Source organism: Caretta caretta, chromosome 13 (assembly GCF_965140235.1).
Source record: "Caretta caretta isolate rCarCar2 chromosome 13, rCarCar1.hap1, whole genome shotgun sequence".
Lineage (NCBI taxonomy): Eukaryota > Metazoa > Chordata > Testudines > Cheloniidae > Caretta > Caretta caretta.
Window position 1 is genome coordinate 29,870,233 of NC_134218.1, and position 22,251 is coordinate 29,892,483.

Genomic DNA, 22,251 nt, shown 5'->3' on the forward strand with positions numbered 1-22,251 from the left:
GCACCAAACAGATGCTCAGAGAGGCAGGGCTGCTGTGGGGAGTTCTGAGCACTGTGGGAGGCATGGCCCCTAGTCAATAGGCATTGCCACATGAGAGGAATGTGGGAAAGGGAAGGGATGGAGGGCAGATGAATGGGAAACTTAACGGGGATTGTTTCACTGCTCCAGCTCTGGGATTTCCTATACAGCTGTGGAAGGAGTTCATGCACCCTGCTGGGCTCAGCAAAGCTTGCCCCAGCCCTACTCGGCCATGGGGCAAACTCACTTTCAGTGTTTTCGGCCTCCGCCTGCTCCTCCCGCTGCTTCTGCTTGAACTTCATGTTGCCGAAGTGCATGATGGCGCCCACTATTTTATAGCAGCCGTACTTCTCTTCATTGCTGAAGCCCAGGATGTCCATGGCATGCTGAGGGGTGACAGGCAGCGAGGGTAAGCCTAGCCACTGTCACAGCAAACCCACCCCCCCACCAGCGAACAGAGACCTGAGTTTGGCAGTTGACTTGCACCCACAAGGGGCTCTCCAAACTCCCCAGTGGTCCCAGGTTCTGCAGGCTCAGCATGTTCTCATGCCCCATCATATCGCATCCCCTGTGCAGCATGGCCTACCCCGCGTGATCAAAAATCAGGAGACAGGCCTTGAGAAATCATGAGATTGCCTTAGACACCATAAACTGGGGGCTATTTTCATTTGGTGTCTGGTTTTGGAGCCTTTACTTGGGACACATCTTCAATCTTTTCTCTGCAACCTTGAGGGCTAGAAACTCACTTCTTGGAAGGAAGGAAGGAAGGAAGGAAGGAAGGAAGGAAGGAAAAGCTTAGACTGTCACATAATCACATGACTCCAGGAGCTGGGGCTTTAAGAGAAAAACTAAATACTGAGAGACTCATGACATCATTGTGAGTGTTGGCAACATGAACACTTCGAGTAGGGTGGGTCCAACATTTTAACCAGTTACTGATCCATGAGAGGACCTTCGCTCTATCCCATGACAGCTTAGTTTGCTTAACAGACTCTGATGTGGGAATTGTTGAAGGCTTTCTGAAAATCCAGGTACACTACATCCACTGGATCATCCTTGTCCACATGCTTCTTGACACTCTCAATAATGCCAATAGATTAGTGAGACATGATTTCCCTTCACAAAAGAGAATTTTTGACTTTTCTCCAACAAATCATGTTCATCTATGTGTCTGATTATTCTGTTCGTTAGGTTCAACCAATTTGCCTGATACTGAAGTTAGGCTTACCGGCCTGTAATTGCCAGGATCACCTCTGGAGCCTTTTAAAAAAAATAGCATCACATTAGCTATCCTCCAGTCATCTGGTACAGAGGCTGATTGAAGCCATAGGTTACATTCCAAAGTTAGTAGTTCTGCAATTTCACATTTGAATTCTGTCATAACTCTTGGGTGAATCCCATCTGATCCTGGTGACTTATTACTGTTTAATTTATCATTTAGTTCCAAAACCTCCTTTAGTGACACCTCAATCTGGGACATTTCCTCAGATTTGTCACCCAAAAAGAATGGCTCAGGTATGGGAATCTCTCTCACATCCTCTGCAGAGAAGACTGATGCAGATAATTTATTTCTTTCTCAACAATGGCCTTGTCTTCCTTGAATGCTTCTTTAACACTTGGGTCATCCAGTGGGCCCCCCTGGCTGTTTGGCAGGGGTCCTGTTCTGATGTATTTAACAAATGTCTTACTGTTAGTTTTTGTGTCTTTAGCAAGTTGCTTCTCAAATTCTTTCTTGGCCTGTCTTATTATAATTTTACACTTAACCTGGCAGAGTTTGTGGTCCTCCCTATTTTCCTTACTAGGATCTAAAATTCACTTTTCACCTCTAATGGCTTCCGTTACTCTGCTGTTTAGCTGTGGTGACAGTCTTTTGGTCCTCTCAGCATTTTTTCCGGTTTGGGGTATACATTTAGTGTGAGCTCCTATGATGATGTTTTTAAATAGTCCCCATGCTGCTTGCAGCTCTTTTTAATTTCCATATAACAAGCGTCCAAATTTGTATGTAGTTCCCCTGAAAGCATTTAAAGTTAACAGCTACCATGGTGGGGGGTTTTTTGTATTATCGCCCCTACATGGATATTACACTGAATTACATTATGGTCACTGCTACAGAGTGGGTCAGCTAGAGTGACCTCTTGGACCAGATCCTGTGCTCCGCTTAGAATGAAAGCAACAATTGCCTCTCCCCTGCTGGGTGTCAGGACTAGCTGATCTGAGAAGCAGGCATTTATGATGTCTAGGAGTTTCTCTCTGACCTGCTGAGGTGACATTTACCCAGTCAGTATGAGGATAGTTGAAATCACCCATTACTGCACTTTCTGCTTTTCTAGGCTCTCTAACATCCCTTAGCATTTTGCGGTCACTGTCACCATCCTGGTCAGGTGGTCAGGAGTATATTCCTACTGCGATACTCTTATTATTCAAGCCTGGAATTTCTATCCATAGAAATTCTTTGGTACAATTTGATTCAGTTAAGATTTTTACCTTATTTGATTCTCTGCTTTCTTTCACATATAGTGCCAATCCCCCATCAGCACGGCCTGCTCTGTTGTTCCTGTATATTTTAAGCTCTGGTATTACTATGTCCCATTGATTATCCTCATTCCACCAAGTCTCTGTGAGGCCTATTATATCAATAGCCTCATTTCATATCAGGCACTCTAGTTCACCCATCTTAGTATTTAGACTTCTAGCAGTTGTATATAAGCACTTGTACATTTTGTCAATAATCAGTTGCTTGCCTTCAGGTGCTATATATAAATGTGACTCTTTTACACTTGACTCTTCCTCACTGACTCCTACCTGTACTTTACCAGATTCTTTCCTATCCTCTCTACTAGGATATAGAGTTCCCCATTTAATCAGTTCATTCCTAAGAGACATCCCCACGCAAATTGTGTACTCTCCACACCTGTCGGATTTCCCCCAGCCCTTACTTTAAAAAATCCTCTACAACCTTTTTAATTTTACATGCCAACAGTCTGGTTCAGTTTGGGTTGGGTGGAGCCCCGTCCCTCCTCTATAAGCCAATCCTTCCCCAAAAGGTTCCCTGGTTCCTAATCAACCTAAATCCCTCCTCCCCACACCACTGTCTCATCCATGCATTGAGACCCTGCAGTTCTGTGTGCCTTACTGGCCTTGTGCAAAGGAAGGAAACATTTTAGAGAATGCTACCATGAAGTTCTTGTCTTTAATCTCTTACTTAGCGGCCTAAATTTGGCCTCCATGATCTCTCTCCTATATTTCCCTAAGACACTGGTACCTACATGTACCATGACCACTGACTCCTCCCCAGCACTACCTATAAGTCTGTCTAGGTGTTTGCACCAGGCAGGCAATTCACTAGGCATTTCTCCTTGTCATCACAAACCCAAATATCTATATTTCTAATAACTGAATCCACTATTACTAGTACCCATCTCTTCCTAAAACTGGGGTTCCCTCCCCTGGAGGGGTATCCGTCATAGGTTCTGACTCCGTGGGTGCTCCAGGGCTGGAGCACCCACAGGGGAAAAACGGTGGGTGCTGAGCACCCACCAGCAGCCCCCCTATTAGGGGCCAGGACTCCGGGTTCTATTCCCGGTTCTGTCACTGAGCCTCTGTAGTTTTCAAAACGAGATGCTCACTCCTACATGTCTAGGGCTGTGTGCATCATTGGTGGCCATGTGTCTCACTGACCGTTTGCATGGGACTGACCCCCTCTGGGTACGTAGTGATAGGAACGACAAACACTGCCATGCATGGCCCTTACCCATGCTGTGGCTTGCTTTCCAGTCTATAAGTGGGGCTGAGAATGCACTCTCCCTCACTGCGGGGGACAGCTGGGGAGTGAATGTCTGCAAACCTCGGGGTCCCTTGCGGGGCAGGGGCTGGAGATGTGCACAGGGTGATTATTAATAAAACATCAGCAGAGTTCAGCGGTGTCTAAGCAAAGCTGGGCCATGGCCCCATTTCAGTCCAGGAGCATGTGAAGCCGTTCTCCCCTCTGCCCTCTTCCCAGGCCTCTCCCCTTCTCTGTCTCACAGGTACGTACGTCTGTAGCCATGAGCTCCTCGCCATCATCCAGGTTGTCCACTGTTGTTACGCCTTGCGAGCAGAAGTGGTAGTCGTAGGGGTTGAGGGAGAGCAGCAGCATATCTGGGAGCAGGAGGGAGAGCACGGGCGTGAGGTACGGTCGGCTCCTCTGCCTGCTGACTTACATTCCAGAGCAGACTCCACGGGAAAGGCTGGCACAGGACCGGAGGGGCCTAATGCTCTGCACAGCTCCAGGAACGAGCCCTAGGGCCCAGTGTAACCAAGGCTCTGCCGTGGGACATGCCCTCCCTTGGCTGAGCTCTGGACCTGCAAACCTGGCAGAGGGCTGGGCTCCCAGGTGGACACCCCAGGCATCGGGAGGCAGCTGGAGGCTGGCTGGAGCCCTGCCCCTTGGAGCCGCAGGGAGGGTGGAGGGCAGTGCTCCGGGCAGGGGCTAAGTGCAGTGGGATGTTTGGTTTCTCCCGGGCTCGCCCATAGTGCAACATGCGCCATGAAGCTGGCCCTGGCGCATACCACAAAACCCACTGCTCCTGGGGAGGCTCAGCTGGAGCCCCGGGCCGTGCGCTGCCATCTCCGGCAGCTTGCTGAGCAGCAGCTGCCAAAGAGCAGTGGAGAGCTACCCTGCTCTGCCTTTGCTCCACCTGTCCTGGTAATGCCCCAGCACGCCAGTGCCCTGCCACTCCCCCTGGTCTCATTGCCCAGGCCCTCATAAACACCACACTGTGCCCATCGCACGGCTGCGGATACAGCCCCCTCCCTGCAGCACTGGCCCCCTGGCACTGTGGCATGTACTGCTGGTGCCCAGTTCCCAGGGCTAAGCAGCGCATGCTGTGTCTCTGTGGGCAGGGCAGGGGGAGGGCTGGGTGGCTGAGGGCAGAAGAGGGAAGCATGGCTGGGTGTGACTCCCAGCCCATTCCAGTCTGTTGCCTCAGCTCTAGCTCCCTGGATGGGACTGGCGTGTGGGGCTGACTCCAGCAGGCCCGGCAGCCCTTCGCGAGGCCCATCTCTTCTGCAGCTCCAGCTCCCTTCTGCTATCTTCAGAAGGCTGCTGGGCTGGAGACTGATTTAGAAGTGGCTGTGCATGCCCTCGTGACCCCCAGATAAGATTACTGTTCCCCGGCTCTCCAGACCTGCCTAATAAGGTGCTGCTCACAATCCAGCAGCAGGCTCAACAGGCGGCAGCCAAGAAGCTTATCACGCCAGGGGCTCTGCCAAGCATCTCTCCAGTGCGGAAAGGTTTCCTGTCACGCGGCCCCTGGATCCCAGCCCTGCTCAGTGCCTGAGAGGTGGCTCAATGGCAGAGCCTGGCAGGGCCAGTTGGGATCATTTCTGGGCCCTCCGTGAGGTCCCAGAGGGCAGTGCTGAGTAACGACAGCTCTGCCCCCAGCACCCTTCCTCCAAGGCATCTAGTTGGGCTCCCTCCCCCTGTGAGGCACTGACTTCACCAGGGGCTGTGGTTGCCCAGGCCAGATGTGTTTACACTGTCGTTTCCCCTGGGCCTGTTGCTTTGAAGCTGCTTACCTTGGAGCTCAGGTTTCTTCCCAGACACGATCTGGTAGTAGATGTGGTAGCTTCTCTCACCGGGTTGCTGGAAAATCACTCTGGATTTTTCCAGCAAGTCTAGAAACAAACAGAAAAAAAACCAGATTGGGCTTTTTCCGGAGCTGATCCAGTGTCAGGGCATAAAAAGAGCGTGTTGAATTAGCAGCTGCGCAAGGCTGCTTACTCACAGATATCAATGTCAGCGGAGGCCAGTTTCCCTGAGGGGCCAAAATGGATTCGGATGAACTTGCCCTAAGGGAAGGAGATAAATACTTAGGCTGGACAGAGGCACTAAGGCAGGCACAGCTGCTGTCCTGGGTGGGCAGCTCTTACAAATCAGACAGCGGGGGAAGGCTAAGGGTCTGTCTGTTCTCTGCCAAATGCTAATGTCACACAACCTTGGGGCTCAATACAAGGTGGCTGGGTGAAATTCTCTGCCTGTGCTGGTCCCTTTTGGCTCAGAGGGGGCTCATCCCCCTGAGCGTTGCTCCATGTGGCTGTGCTCTCCTGCAGCACTCAGAGGATAGTTGCAGATGGCCCCTGACAGCCCCTGGCTCCTGGGCAGAGCTGCATGATGCTGGGTCTGCAGCACAAACTACCTGTATAGTCATGGCCTGCTACTGCTGATCAAGCTCAGGAGACCCTACGACACTCCCAGGCCCCTGGTGCATCGGGGAATCCAGAGAGGACCAAGAATGTTACTGTGGCCTCCAGCGCATTATTATGGAGATAAATGGGAACGAGGCGTTTGGTTGAGCCAAACACAGGGCCAGGGTTCGACGAAGGGGACACTGCACCACCGGTCCACTGAGGCACCTCCCAGCATTGGCACTTCCAGCTCTCCCTTTGTGCCAGGCTCCTTCGTGGCACTGCCGGTCATCACCCACAGCCTGATCCAAGCAGAGATGGACTTTGGGCCTCCCCTAACTCCAGCCTCACCTTTTAGGGCCAGATCCTCAGCTGGTGTAAATTAAATGGCACAGCTCAGTGAACTAGCCTGGGCAGTTAACACCAGGGAGTGGCATTGCTTTACAGCAGCAAAGGATTTGGCCCTACATCCAACCCATCTAAAGAAGAGAGAGTTGCTAGTTCTGGCAATGATTTGTTCCCTATGTAAAAGCTAGCTCTGGATATCTGTGGCCACCTCACACAGGCATGGGTATCGATAACTTGAGCGTTGCTGCCTCTAGAAATATAAACCCTGTGTATTAACAAACACATCCTCCTAGCATACTTACAAAGCGCGAGGAGTTATCGTTTCGCAGGGTTTTGGCGTTGCCAAAGGCTTCCATAGCAGGGTTGGCCTCAATGATTTGATCCTCGAGGGTACCCTAGAAAATGCAGCCAAAGGATGGGTCAGCTTGTGCCTGTGGTATTAGTAACAGTGGCTCTGTTGCTACAGATGCAGCTAAGGGGCAGCAGGACGCAGGGCAGGGGGAAGTGCTGTGTACCTCAAGCCTCCGCTACTCTCACTCGCTTCCCTTAAGGCCTTAGTCTCCAGGGTGGCGCCTTCCTACCTGGCACGTCGTATTTTTAATTAACATTGGGGAGAACAGAGCTGGGCTTTGAGGCCATGAATTCTGTGGCCATCTCCTCCCCTGTGAGTGGTGCCTATAAAGGTCTGGGCTAATAGCTCAGCTGTACATGGGAGTCCTCTGTGACAGGGCCAAAGCTATAAAGGCCTGGAGAGGAGGGCTTGAGGTACTGAGAAAACCTGCCTTTGTAAGCGAAAGGGTCCAGGAAATAGCCCAGGAAGAGACATTAACAACCCTCTGTAACATTCCTAGGTGAGTTTTCCTTTAAACGCCTGTCAGAACCGTTCTCCCCAGAGAGGTGGTGGGATGTGGGGTACAGTGTTATAGACACTGGCTGGGGGGAGCTTCAGAACTCACTGATGGCCTCTTCACAGCACCGCCTCTGCCCCAGACTCATGTTCTTGTTATTACATTTGTATGCCAGTAGCATCTAGGAGCCCAGTGTGCCAGGCACTGTACAAACACACAGAAGAGACTGTGCCTGCCCCAAGAGCTTAAAGCCTAACTACGCAAGACAGACAAAGGGTGTGAGGGGAAACTGAGGCACAGAGTGGTGAAGTCATAGAAAAATCAGAGCTGGGACTAGCACTCATGTTTCCTTCACAGAGCCCAGCACGCTAGCAATTATACCATGGTATTATAACTTTGTACCACACCACACCACCGTGTCTTAGCCACTGTCTCTCTAGATGGTACGGTGTGTTTTCCAAATGTTTCCAGAAAGCTACAGTCCATTTACTCGATTCATCATCTGACTCCTACCGACTGCTCCAGATACAGCCAAGCAGTACGCTGACTAGCCCAGGAGTACCTAGGCAGAGCCCCCCAAACGCTCAGGCTGTCCTGACACCCTAGTCATGCCAAAGGGATGCAGGGCCTTGCCTGCACCAGGAAACCAGGACGTGTAATTCTCCACGGGTGCTGCTCCACCACAGTCACCAGCAATGGAAGCCGCAGTGGAGACAGCGCGCTGGTGTTTTTCATCACTGTGTCTTCAAACGTCGGAGTCCTAGCTACGTTAAACTACTACTGCAGCTTCCCCAGGTGGTGGTGTGGGTCCAGAACTACAGCACTGAGTGCTGCTGGTAAGACCATGTCACAGGGAAGCAGCCAGCTCTCCAGAGTCAAAGCTGTCACTAGCTTTCAGTTTGTTCTCTAATATCATCCAGCCTCAAAGATCCCTGGGACGGTCGGGCTCCCGCCTTTCAAACAAGTGTATCTCAGTGTTTGAATGTTAGTCTAACCCTATTGCCTGGAAACTCCAAAGCTGGGGGCTAGGTTTTGTATTTGGGGTTGGACCAAAGACTCTTTTTTCAAAGGCTCTCATTAGAGTAAGTCCCTCTGTCTTTTCTGACCCTTACATCTCCTTGCACTGAGCCATAAACACTAGGGGCAGAGCCCAAGCATGTGGCCGGCTCTAGTGGACAGATGAGAGGGCTGGGAGCTAGGCACTTGGGTATCCTGTTCGCAGCTCTCCCACACTATGTGGCCTTATATTGCACGTGGGGCGGTGTATCCCTTGTTAATTATTATTAATTAGCACCTCTCCTCTCGAAGAACATCAGACAGCTGAGTGAATTGGGTCTCCCAAGCCCCGTGTGCGGTAGCTAAGTTCTGCAACACTCGCTTATAGAACTTGGGGGATTTATTAGGACACTGCACCAGTCAGGACCCTCTGGTGCATGAGAGCAGATAGGCTCATGACTTAGTTCCTGCTTTGCCCAGCACTCTGGAAATGTTTGGTGGCGCCCCCTGCAGGAGGAGAGAGCAGCACTGCTCAGGGGGTGCTGACCTCTCCCCTGCGTCCTTGCTGTGCTACCTGCCCCTGAGCAGAGAGGCTGCAGCCCACAAACCCTGGATGGTTTTGTTTGATGGGGGGCTTGGGAGAAGGGAGGCTAGCGGTGAGCTGATTTCGCTTGTCACCCCAGGACCAGCCAGTCTGTCGCTTCCAAGCCAGCGATAACGTACATCATGGGTTAAAAATGGCCCCCATAGGAAACACCCAGACAAACACTTTGCTAACTAGAAGGTGAAATTCAAGTTTTAAATCTCTAGCGATAATTTAAAGTCAGCAAACTGGGAAATATGCTTAAACCCCAACCAACCCCCACTCTTGGAAAATACCCCAAATAACCTAAACCCTGCCTCTGTACCCCTGGCCACCCTTCGCCCCCACTCCTGAGACAATGGTACGCCAGTGCTGCATGCCTCCAATGCACTGCTATTCTAGGCACGCAGCCGTGGCCACCATTAACCCACTACACATGGGCCACCTCCCTGCCTGGCACCATCTACAATATCCCTCCCCTTTCCCTTCATACACATGCCCAAGACTGACCAGCTCCTGCTTGGCCAGCCCTCACACCACACACTGGACTTTGGACAGCCATTTGCACCTTTTACTAGCCATAGGGCTCAGCTCCCTGAGCCAGCAGAAGTGCTGAATTCTTATCTCACTGCAACTGGGCTACGTATCCTCCAATGTCTCAGCCGCACGGGCCATGGTTTCAGACGTTTGCATCCGTCAATGAAACACCAAGGTACAGGGTTTAAGGTATCTCAGCTGTCAGGATCCCAAGGCAAATCACTATGATTTCCAGGGCTGAGTGTCAACTAGAGCGATTCTGGCCATAGACACGCCTCTGCCTAGCATACAGGGTGCACAGCATGTGCCTTTACGGTTGTTTGGGGTTAGAAAGTAACCTTAACCCTGATGGTTCTGGTAGCTGCACTGTGCTCTGAAGGTTATTTTCCTGAGGTCTCTGATCCAGATTAACTTCCTTAACTCCAGCTAGCACAGTTTCTAACCCCATCCCATCCTCTCTGTGTTGCTCTGAGATCACATTGAATCCAAGATAGCTGGCTGATAATATTGGAGCAGATGCAACAAAGATTACCTTTGAAGGGATACGTTAGAGAAAACAGCTGTCTAGTTCACGTATAACCTTGAGAGGGGAGGGGCAGCTCCAACTGGATGGATTCATCCAGCCTTATTGACTGGGCTGTCCACAGCCCACCATGGGCTCGCAACCCTTTGATTACATGGCTCTTTACATAATACTGTTATTCACAAGCACTTTACCCTCCGATACAGAGCTGAACTGGGGGACCCTGGAGCACAGCACACTGGTCCGTTGGGCAGGTGTAACATGGGAGCAGGAGTTATATACTGCATAGCGGACCCACTTGGGCTTCGGGTGATGATATTTTCGATGTACTGCTACCATTGTAAATGTAATTGTTTATGCAGCGCCCTAGCGCCTCACTTCCCTCCCCCAGCACCACGGACAGAAACTGTTACCCATTGGGATTAGGGACGTGTTGTTGCTAAAACTCAGAGGCAAACGATCCAGATTTAAAGCGGGGGATGTGCGTGACAGAGTGAAACTAGGCTCCCGCGGTCGGGGTGAATCCACTCAATGCTCTGGCCCCAAAATTTAACAGTCACTCTCATTTAAATGAGGTACCCTCCCAAAGCAAGCATCCACTGGCATCTGGACTCAAAGGTCTGGTACTGAAGGCCGTACTCAGGTCAATGCCTGAGGAAGTCAGCGAGAGCTCGGCCTGACCAGACACTGAGTAACTGCTTCAAGCCTGGTCCTTTTTAGACATTTCTGGTTTGCAGTGCAGCCTCTCACAGAGCCACAGCCTGGCAAGAGCTTCCAGCCCCCCTTCCACTGAGGCTTGCAGTGAACTGGGAGCTAAAGAAATTCCATCCCCAGGGCAGTGGATAGAAAATCCCAGCCTGACTCAATGCCCTGCAATGTGCAGATCCCAGTCCTGGCGACAGTGATCCCTCCACTGAGAGAGAAGCTGCTCTACGAAGAGACATGCAGCCTCCCTGGATCCTCTCAGCAACCACAAGAGCACTTTCCAGCTGCAATACTGTCTTGTCACATCAGCAAAACACAGTCCTGTGCATAGGGGCCTGATTCTGATCTCATGTCAGTTTCACAATGCTACCATTCCAGTGACATCATTGCTCAAGTTACTCTTGACTTGCACTGGCATAAATGAGCTCAGAAAGGGCCAACACCTCCCCATCATAGTGGGAGTTAACGAAGTGCTGCTTAGCAAGCCTAGCCTCTCATTCGAGGATTGGCCCCTATTCCATGTAACACTTACCCCAGTTTTAGTGGCAGGAGCTTGCTAGAAAAAGGAAAGAAAACTGTCTTTAGAATTCCAGAAGGGACAGGTCAGAATCACAGAAAGCATCAATTAAAAAAGCAGGGCGTTAAAATTTAGTTACTAAAACGGTCCAAAAAATCGAAGGATTAAATTTAAAAAAATACACCAAAAATATGTTAAATAGATTAGCTCAAGAAAAAGAAGAAAAGCACCAAAAAGCAGGAATAGTTAAATCCAAACCCAGGGAAGAGGAAAGGAAAACAATGCTGGAGAATTGCTTATCAAATACCTGAAACAGCCAGCCTGCTTCTGCAAGGGAAAGCAGGCTGGGGCATCAAGTATCCAGAAGAAATAAGCAATTGCAAGGGATCTCAAAAATAACCAACACCAAAGAAATGCAAGAAAGAATCAAAACAAGAGCAAGAAAAAGCAGAAGCTGGACAAAGACCAAAATGAACACAAGAACCAAAAAGAAAAAAGGGGGGAAAAAGCAAAAAGCAAGGCTTAAAAGAGACGGGGTGGAAATGGGGGGGGTCCTGTCCCCTTTAGAGCGTCTGAAAAAGAAAATATGTTGGGGTGAAAGAAAAGATGGGCCCAAAAGACCCCAGTGTGGCTGATCCGTTTGGTGAGCCACTTAAAAACTCCATTTCCCCAAGATCAATTGTTTCAAGCCTTGCTTGTTCAAAAGTCAAAGGAAAAGCAAAGCCCATGAGGGGCCAGATCCAAACATGTTTCCAAATGCAAAAAGTTACAAAAAAAAAAGAATAAGAAAGAAAAAAAGAAAAAGAAAACAGCCAAAGTGTGTTTCAAATGAGGGTCTTACTCCTTTCTTGCCCGGCGTGTCGCCCAGGGCTGCGACAATGGCAAAGTACTGAATGACCCGCTTGGTGTTTACAGTCTTACCAGCACCAGATTCTCCGCTTAGGGTAACAGAAATACACAGATCAAGAAAATGAGGCAGAGTCAGGCAAAACCTTTACACAGAGACTCAGAAAACTAAGGACACGGCCCAGCCCCCTCTAACAGTGTCATGTAAAAGAAGTGAAACACCGAGGGAGGAGTTCAGCCCTGCCCAGCCCTGGGCAGTCCGTGATCCCTTCCCATGGGCTAACACGCTGCACGGGGGCAATGTGGGGCTTTCAGCCCCTGGGCTCAGCCCCTGTGGTGCTGCACTGACACAAGTCCCTTGAACAGACGGGCAGAGCTGCTGGACTTTGCAGCGGAGTGAGTGATCTCCCCTGGTGTGAACCCAGCGCAAGCAGGGCCGCTGCTCATCTGGGCTTTGCCCGGCTGCATTAGGGGGCTGAAATGGGGCTTCTCCAACAGGGGCAGCCCCCCCAAGGCTGACGCTGGGGCAAATCACCACTGCAGACACGGCCAGTGACTCCACGAAGTTCCAGGTGGGGAAGTCTCCCCCTCTCCAGGCTCCTCCTAGTCTGTTGCACGTTTGGTATGAACTTCAGCGCTCCGGGGGCTCAGCAAGGAGCCTGCCCCCTCCTGCTACAGCTCAGGCTTTGACACTTTCACCCCAGTTCCCTGGGGAGTGAGGGGCTCCTACGGTCTGTGGGACGTACTCTGCCCTCCCCCATGCCCCAGAGGGAGCCCACTCCAGTTTGCAGAGGAGGGCCAGGAGTCCAGGTGAGACCCAGGGGCTGGCTTCTTTAGCAGGCGGGCTGGGCAATTCCTGCTGCCCTGATCTGCACCGCCCGCTGGTACTGGCTCACAAGGCCTTGCAGCAATTTCATTCCTAGAGTTAGCTGCTCTTCTATTGTAATCCCAGATCACAAAGAGCAGGGATGGGTGTGGGGGGGAGCTGCCGTAGGACAAGAGCCAATTACCTAATTAGGCCATGGCTGAGGCTAAAAATGTCAGTGGCTCATGGCAGCAGGGTAGGGCCCTTCAGTGAACTTTATATAGCCCTCATCTATATGTCACTTGAACTTAACCTTGCCTGCCCCTCCCCCATCACCCTCCTGGGCCTGGCTGCCTCCCCTGCCCACCAGTCCTGTTCAGGAGAACCATGCATGTTCCTTCCGGGGGAAAGGCCTTAGCTCCCCCAGCTGTGGGCTAACATCACACTGCATGTGGCCAGCCCCAGCACTGGGGCTGGGAAACAGGTTGCTCCAGGGGACCCATTTGGGAGATTCCTGCCCCGTGATGCCAGCAGCAACAAGTGCAGGGTAAGCAGCTGCCCTTGCCACTGTCACCAGACGGGCTGCCCTGGAGGGGCTCTGGGAGCCGATGGTGGGGATGTGAAGGAGACTTGTTTGGGGGGTGGTGGCAGCCAGTGAGGCCTGATGCGGGCCTCATGAGGGGCCAGGTGGTCTGATGGCTGGTGAGGGGGTGCAGCTGGGGGCATCACATCTCACAGGGGGAAGGCTACCAGTCAATGGGTCAGTCCAAATGACAGGGAAGAGTAAACCACTGCCAGGGACCCTAAAGACAACTTGTATCCTGCAGTGACGGGCAGGAGAATTGGATCCAGGAGCCTAACCCAGAGACATGTACAATGCAGTCAGGGAACAATGGCCAACAAAGGGAAGCATGGGTCACTTACGTGATGAGCATGGACTGGTTCTCACGATCTGGAAAAGAAAGAGCCAGTGTTAGACTGAAATGTACCAAGATAGCTTGGCGCTCTGAGAACTCTCCAGGGCTGCCGTGGGTCTGGGCTTTCCCTGTTTATCCACAGCCACACCTGGCTGGTCAGTGACCATGGGTATTCCCCCTTCATCAACAGCCTGTCCTGGCTGGTCAGTGACCATGGTATTCCCCCTTCATCCACAGCCTGTCTTGGCTATCAGTGACCATGGTATTCCCCCTCATCCACAACCCCCCCTGGCTGGTCAGTGACTGTGGTATTCCCCTCCCAGCTGGTCAGTGACCATGGTATTCCCCTTCATCCACAGCCCCTCCTGGCTCGATCAGCAACTATGTTCACCTGACTTATTAACACCAAACTTTCCCAGGGTGAAAGGTCCAAAATGAGGCTGTGAGTGCAGGAGTTCCCTCAGGCTCCAGGGGACTGGCACCCCTGGGAAGAAGTATCCTGGTGTCTGTACATTTCTAGAGTGTTTCTTTTTATCCTGCTGTATCTTCCCCTCCTTCTCTGGACCTGGCCCCACAGCATGAGCCTGAGCCAGCCCACTGTGCTGCCAAGGCCCTGGCCCTGCCAGAGCAGCCCAGGGTCCATGCAGGTAGGTGCTCTTTCTCCTCACCACTCTGACTGTCCAGCTAAGGTAATTTATGGATCATTTTCCCTTTTAGGGGATTGTTACACGGCACTGCTGGTTCAGGACAGCTAAATGCCAGGGCTGTGTGTGGTGATCCCTTGAGATACAGGCTCTGACACCCACCCAGAGTCTGTTTTGCTGGAGGAAAGGTCTATTGGTTACTGATCAGTATTGCCTGTAATTAGTGTTTTTAACAGTGGTCCTGAACTCCCGTTCTGAGCCCAGTCCAGACACAAACGGTCGGGTTTATCCGGAGCTGGGCTTGATCCAGGCCCATCTCTGCTACTGTGCATTAGTTTCCTCTTGTGAGGCGATGCCCCAATGCCCTCCCCCGCAGCATTCCCCCTCCCACTGAACAAGGTCTGGCCTCCGCTGGGGGGCGAGCACAGGGAGCAGAGGGAGGAAAGATAGCCGCTTACTGCGCAACATGTCGTTGTAGGCATTGTCCGCAATGGAGTAGATGTGGGGCGGGACCTCTGACCTCCTCTTGCCCTTATAGGCTGCTACCACGGGGGAGGTGTAGACTGGCAGCCACTTGTAGGGGTTTATGGTGACACAGAACAAACCTGAATAGGTCTGAGAGCAGAGAAGAGGCAAGTGAGTGCACAGGGACACAGCTGCCTCAACACAGCAGAACAAAGACTCTTCAAAGCCACCGGACTCAGGCAGTGAGGGAGCACATAGCTAGAGATGCCGCAATGGGGCCCACCTGTCTGCACCGTGCTGCTTCCTTAGTCTATTACAGAACAGGGATGCAACCAGCCTTACCAGCGACATCCCCTTGTGCTGCCAACCTACCTTACCTTAATGGTGACATTCCTCCCCCACCACACAGGCAGCAGATCTATTCATTGCTACCCCCTCCACGCAGGCAGCTGGCCTTTGTCAGTGACATCCCTCCTGGAAAGCCACCTTTAGCATCTCCTCTGGAGGTCCTCGGGGCCGCCAGCTTTAGCCTTATCTAGAAATCCTTCCAGCGTTAGGAATTTTGGGAAGCATCGTGAATTGAGTTTCATTTTGCAGACTCCCTGGTGAGTGAGTCTCTTCACCTGGCATCCTGAGATCAGCCTGGGGGCTTATTTCGTTTTAATATGTTTCCCAAGTGAGTCTAATCAGTACACGTAAATCTATACCTCTATCTACCTACATCTGCCTGGAGATTTCTAATGCATCCACATGACTCCCATGTCACGAGGAATACTGAATGGGTAGGGTTCTGAGGCATGACAAATCCAGGACATAGCTGTCCTGATTCGACATGACCCTGGCTGGGATAGCCAGTAATTGGGACAATCAAGGGGAGAAATCTGGTAGTTTTGAGTCGGTGCCATTTCAATCAGCATTGACCTCTCACCGTGCTGGCCAGGGCTCTACGTGTCACCTTCACGCCCTGCACCAGCTTCACTTACATAGATCATCCAGTGGGAGTAGCGGCGCTTCAGGTTGTACAGCACGGAGGCCTCGTTGAGGTGCGTTAGCATGGCCATGTCCTCAATCATATCGAACTTGGGAGGGTTCATCTGCTGGACGTCGTCCTCCTTGACAACCCGGCTCTGCAGGGAGGAAGCAAAGCAGGGGAGCCTGAGTTTGTCCTTGGTTCCTTCCAACCGGAATCAGGCTTTGCAGTCGCCATTAGCATTGACAGGGCAGCATGCTGTTTGCTCCCATCTGTTGTGCAGAGGGCTTGATTCTGATCTCATTTACACTAAGGTAAATCCTGATGATGGAAGCACTCCAGATTCACTTCAGTGTAAAGGGACGCAGCATCTGGCCCAGTCTCGTATCTGGGCCTCATACCCTCCTGTGACTCTCTGAGGCCAGATTCTAGCTGCCCTGGCAGTGTCTAAGGAGATCTCTGATGCCATCCCCTCACCCTCGGCCCGGTCTCCATCCCTGCTTTCCTCCCGAGGGCAGGCAGTGAGACGTCTTTGCTCAGCTGGGCACAGGTGCCCCCACGCTGGGGAGGATGCTCAATGCCTGAATACGTCGGTGGGAACTCTTTGGAAAAGCAGAGTTTGGCCTTTGCCAAGGGGAGAATGACACAAATGACCTAATATGGATCCAGAGCACAAGGGGGCGAGGGGCATTTTCTGGGCACCTGAGCTCATGCCACAAGAGGGCACCGGCAGGAGACAATTGTGCCGGAGACCAAGGGCAGGTCTACGCTAGAAGTGCTACATTGGCATGGCTGCACCGGTGTCACTGCAGCACGTCAGGTGAAGACGCTCTACGCTGACGGGAGAGCGCTCTCCCATCAATGTAATTACTGCGCCTCCGCGAGAGGTGGATGCTTTGTTGGCAGGAGAGCGTCTCCCACCGACATTGCGCTGGTGTGGACAGCGCTTAGGTCATAGAATCCTGACCTCAGGAGGTCATCTAGTCCAACCCCCTGCTCAAAGCAAGACCAATCCCCAATTATTTTTGCCCCAGCTCCCTAAATGGCCCCCTCAAGGATTGAATTCACAACCCTGGGTTTAGCAGGCCAATGCTCAAACCACTGAGCTATCCTCCCCCACTGGAATGTGGTCGCTGGTGGGGGGAGGAGTCTTTTTCACACCCCTCAGTGACATAAGTGGAAGTGGAGACCTGCTCTGCGGGCTGAGCTCGTTCCACTCCAGAGGAGTCCCCAGCACTGCTCTGAGAATGCACCCTGTGACTGGCCCTGTCCGGCTCCGCAGACTTGCTCCCCCCGGGTCAGAGCCAGAGCACAGGGGAGCCTACATGGCAAAACAGGGTGGTCGCTGCTGTCTGCTCCCTTCATCCTGCACAGCCAGCCCTGCTCACACATGCCACCCCACCCCACCCCGCAGGGTTCTTCCAGAGGGACACACAGCTAATGGAGGACAAGCCGGAGTGCCATGTGAAGCTCCTGCCAGGGCAGAGCAATGTGAGGGTGGAGGAGGGACACCGGGCACAGGACCGGGGAGGGCCATGGAGTGATCAGCATTTCACCCTCCCCCACCAGCCATTGCCAGCTCTCATGCCACTCCACTTCCCCAGGGACAAGTGGCCTTGCAGTCCACACCCCAGCCACCAATCCCTTCCCTGTGCCGTCTGCCTCTGGCCAGACCTCCCAGCTGCCAACCATGTCACCCTGGTGATGAGCATCTGGCCAGACCCCCCTACAACCTGCCAAGATTGCCATGTTCCTGCCCCCAGGCACGGACTCCTTCTTGCTTCTCGGGGAAGGTTATTGCACTGTCTGAGAACCCACCGCGAGAGATCAGAAATACGAGAAGGCGTGCTCTAGGGCATGGGCCTGCCCTGGTCCCCGGCACATGGCCCGGCTGCTCTGACAGCTCTTCTCCATCCAGTGCTACAGCTTAGTGCTGAGTGCTCCTGCTGCTATGGGCCTTACTCCTTTCATCGGCAGTGGCCCATGGGGCAGTCCGGTTATGTCTCATCTCAAAGAATATGGTGCAGGGAGCTTTAAACAGCCGACATGTACAGACCATCTCTTGTCACTGTCTTCATTTAAATCTGTACATCTAAGTACTGGAATAGCTCTCACATTCTGCCTCTGTGCCTGATTGGGAGAAGGTGAATTTAGCACAGGCCACTGTTAATCAGAGATGAAGAAAAGAGAGTTTCATTGCCACTATTAGGTGCATTAGAGAGAAAGTCTAGTAGTTAAAGCAGGGAACTGGGTCTCAGGACCCCTGGGTTCTAATCCAGGCTCTGCCCTAGATTCTGTGGCCCTTCGTCAGTCATTTTTACCCTCCCTGTGCCTCAGTCTTTGTCTGCATCAACACTTTTGTCAGCAAAACTTTTGTCGCTCAGAGGTGTGGACAGTGCTATGCCGGTGGGAGCCGCTCTCCTGCCCACATAGCTACCATCGCTTATGGCGGTGGTTTAATTATGCTGATGGGAGAGCGGCTACTCAGGAGAGCTTACAGCTGTGCCACTATTAGCCACTATTTTATAGCCTAAGTCACACTAGCATAAAATAGGGCTAATAATATCAGCTGATTTCACAGCCTGGTGGTGTGACACGGTTCATGAATCGTTTGTAAGAAGAACCTGGGGCTAATTCTCCTCTGATTTATTCTGGTGTAAATCAGGATAAACGCCATCAGAGTCGGTGTAATGACACTAATGTAAATCCAGTGTAATCAAGATCAGAATCGGATCCTTCATAAGCCTGCTCTTGCATATACTGGTGCAACCCCACTGTACTAACTAGTCTAGCTCTGGTTTAACCAGAAGCAGAATTTAGGCAGGCTTAGACTAGATCTGATTTAGATAGACCTGCTTGGAAAAATTTCATCACAACAGGTTTCTGTTGGAAAATGCCATTGCAATGAAACAGATTTTTTTTTTTTTTTGCTTAAATTGTATCAATTTTGATGAAGTCTCAGTTAGAAAAAAATGGAAACAAAAGTTTTGAAAATACCAAAACATCCCATTTCGATTTTTCATTTTGAAATGTCTTTTTGTTTTGAAATTTACTTTATTTTATATTTTTTTTTAATTAAAAAAGGTTGAAATCGAAGGAAACTTATTGAAACAAAATGTCTCGGTTGACCTGAAAGAGTTTTGGAGGGCATTTCATTTTGTGAAATACTTCGGAGTTTTGACTTTTTGTTACAATTCAGAATGAAAGTTGTTTTGAAATCTCAAAACTTTTCCCTGGGACAGAAACTTTTCCAACCAGTTCAAGATTTTGACAGATGTAAGCTATTGCTCATTACATTGACTAGCACCATAGCAATGCAAACAAAGAAATACATAGTTCACTGTGTACATAGGACATGACTTTCTATTCAGTTACTCCAGCTTTACACTGGTGTTACTCTGTTGAGTAGTGGTTTACACTGGCATAAAAAGAAAAGGAGGACTTGTGGCACCTTAGAGACTAAAAAATTTATTTGAGCATGAGCTTTCGTGAGCTACAGCTCACTTCATCGGATGCATTCAGTGGAAATGCTCAAATAAATGTGTTAGTCTCTAAGGTGCCACAAGTCCTCCTTTACTTTTTGCAGATACAGACTAACACGGCTGCTACTCTGAAAACTGGCATAAAACTGTTCTAATGGAGTGGAGAATCCAGCCCAGAAATTATTTTTACCATATATTATTTTGGTAAATAGAAATTGACTGGAGCAGATTGTGAGTTTACACCAGTGTAGATCTGGAATATTTCCACTGAGTTCCATGGGACTCATTCTGATCTCCCAGCTACCCTATACTGGTGTAACTCCATTGATTTTTGAGGACTCATTCCTGATTGCCACTGGTGTAAATGAGGTCAGGCCCAATGGATTGACATGGGTGGAGCAGAGTTCAGAATCTGGCTGTATGTGTATAACAATTTAACAACCTCTTAGTCATATGTATCTAAACACTATAATGAAACTGAGGTACCCAGATATTGCAGCACTGAGTGCTATGGTGATCCCTCTAAGCAATGTAGTTAGTTCATTAAAATATTGATCTTTGGACAAAGTCTGTTTTCTATAGTACTGGTGTAAATTCAGAGTAACTCCAGATTTGCACCAGTTCCCCTTATTCCTGCTTTGAATGGTTTTCTCTCAGGATTGACTGAATAATTTCGTCCAAGGGAGCAACTGGCTGTTTGCAAACTGAGCAGACTTCTCCTGTTGGCTGTTGTTACAGCTGTTAAGATGCCAGCTGATCACTGGGGCTGGGGAAGCCCTACTGTCATTCTTGTAGTCTGTTGTTTAGAGAGGACTTTTTGAAACTGAACATTTGATGCTGGTTTATTGAAGCCCTGACATGTTTGGCAAGTCAGATAGCACATTGTTACCGAGTACATTACGGTGTAACAAAAGCCATTTACACTACTGAGCTGACTGATCCCAAGTTGATCACTTAAGTAAGAACTTGTCTAGTTTCCGAGATGAGCTGTTCATACATACACCCCCCCCCCCCCCCGCCCGCCTGCATTCCTTTCCTCTGTGCTTCTTTCCCCGTTCCTATGGCTGCCCTTTGAAAACCAAAAATCAAGATTGTTTTGCTTACGTCTTTATTTTTGGTTTCCACGGTGACTTTGCCACCAGAGATTTCTTTGATTTCGACCTCGACATAGGCTTCCTTGTCATCTGGGATCCAAGCTCGTTTCTTTCCTTCAGGTCCAAAAGAAAAGAGAAGAAAACAATCTGAAGCAAAGGGAACTGTTTGCTCTTGTCAGTAGCTTTCAGAGAGCGGTAAGAACACAAACTAGCAATATTAAGGGACATTTGTTTTTTCCTTCCAGCGTTTGTGGTCATTTGACCAGGATTCCCTGGGAGTTTTCATGCTGGATGCTTGTTTAATTTTCCCCAATTAATGCTAAGATTGACTTTCGTCTGTTGTTTGCTGCATTTTTGGAGACTCATGTAGAAAACACTTTAGGGAATACAAAATTTACCCCCTCCCCCATTTATTTATTAGCCCTCCAAAATTTATCCTGGCACAAACCCAGGGCTTTTTTATCCCTGGCACACTCTAGCTGTGCAGCAATGGCAATCAAATATGATAATGGAACAAGTGGAAGGATAATGTGAAGAATCTGTCACCCAAATCTATGATGATCCCCATTCATCACCAAAGTAAAATGGGAAGAGGGCTTTGCTGAGATCTGTTTCTGTGGAACAGGCACTGCTGGCTCCCTCAGTCCTTCTGGGCACTTTACCTAGGCGCAGATAAACAGCCACCTTGTTACCCTCCACACGGAGACACCACAGTGACTGCCAAAAGCAGCTGCCGCCTTTCACTAACACTGAGTTATTCTGGTCCTCTGACTTCTTACCAGTGAGCACAAGAGCAGGGCTGCAGGTGGGGGGATTCCACTGCTGCAGGAGCATATGGGAAGCACGGGACAAAGTGATGCTACAAGACCCTACCAGGGTCCACAACACTGGGAAGGGAGCTGGAATACTCTGCAAACCAGGCCATGGATGTGAGAGCCCCTGTGACCAGCACGTGCCATGCTCAAAGGTGCTGCTGATCTTACCATCGAATGCGATGGTTTGAAGCTTGAGCTGCTCTGTGTAGCTCTTCCGGAGGAAGTCAGCAGCCTCCCCGAACTCGCTCAAGTCCATCATGGCTATCTTGCCTCCTAGGAGGGAAAAGACTGGACAGCAGAAAAGAAAGAAGAAGCCAAAGACGTGTGAGCCCTGAAAAGGAGGGAAAGTAGAGACAAGGAATCAGTCCAGAGAGACAATGCCAGTCCACAGGCTGCTTACAGGGGGCAGATACAATTTTCAAACACACCATGAACTTAAGCGGGCCCAGGAGAATAACAGCAGTAATAAACAGCCCCAGATCTGCCAAAGTAATTACTAACCACACGGAACGCCTGCCATCTATATTGCAATGCACCTCTCGCCTGTCTCTCTTAGTGGGTGGAAACTGAGCTTCGATCCTGAGTCTGTTGAAATCTACCCACTGCACATTTGGATTTCTGTCAGCAGCCAAGGTGACAAAGAGAAGCCCGCTTTTCACGATCACCTCTGGCAGCGCAATTCCTGTTCTGTAGCCCCTCTGAGACAGGCACCACTTTTGCAAACCCCGTAAGAATACAAGGGTCCCTGCTCCAAAGTTAATATTGGAGTGGAGAACAGGAAAAAGAAGGGTGAGAGCGTTAACCCCTGAAAGCTCTTGAGTGCCTTCCAGGTGGCTGCCATAGCAGTTGCACTGACAAGCGATATTATTGCATTATTTCCTATCCTCCATACAATACAATACCATGCAACAGAACTGAGAAACCCCGCATCAATACAGACATTGTAACAAGCGCTGGTACCAGGAACTTCCCA

At 50.5% G+C, this 22,251-nt stretch overlaps 1 protein-coding gene across 2 annotated transcripts in view; it reads right to left on the reverse strand.

Moving 5' to 3' along the window:
• MYH7B (myosin heavy chain 7B) overlaps positions 1-22,251 on the reverse strand; it is a 52,119-nt gene that overhangs the window by 29,536 nt on the left and 332 nt on the right. The window contains exons 2-13 of one of the 2 annotated variants that reach the window (XM_048820658.2): positions 21,447-21,609; positions 20,474-20,577; positions 15,901-16,044; positions 14,911-15,067; positions 13,816-13,843; positions 12,082-12,178; positions 11,256-11,279; positions 6,834-6,926; positions 5,784-5,847; positions 5,575-5,673; positions 4,052-4,155; positions 266-404 (exon numbers count right to left, since the gene is read on the reverse strand). In XM_048820658.2, coding sequence (XP_048676615.2) covers positions 266-404; positions 4,052-4,155; positions 5,575-5,673; positions 5,784-5,847; positions 6,834-6,926; positions 11,256-11,279; positions 12,082-12,178; positions 13,816-13,843; positions 14,911-15,067; positions 15,901-16,044; positions 20,474-20,577; positions 21,447-21,609 — 1,216 coding nt within the window. Of the gene's footprint in view, positions 1-265; positions 405-4,051; positions 4,156-5,574; positions 5,674-5,783; positions 5,848-6,833; positions 6,927-11,255; positions 11,280-12,081; positions 12,179-13,815; positions 13,844-14,910; positions 15,068-15,900; positions 16,045-20,473; positions 20,578-21,446; positions 21,610-22,251 lie in introns of those variants that run through there. The other variant, XM_048820657.2, reaches the window with a different exon arrangement.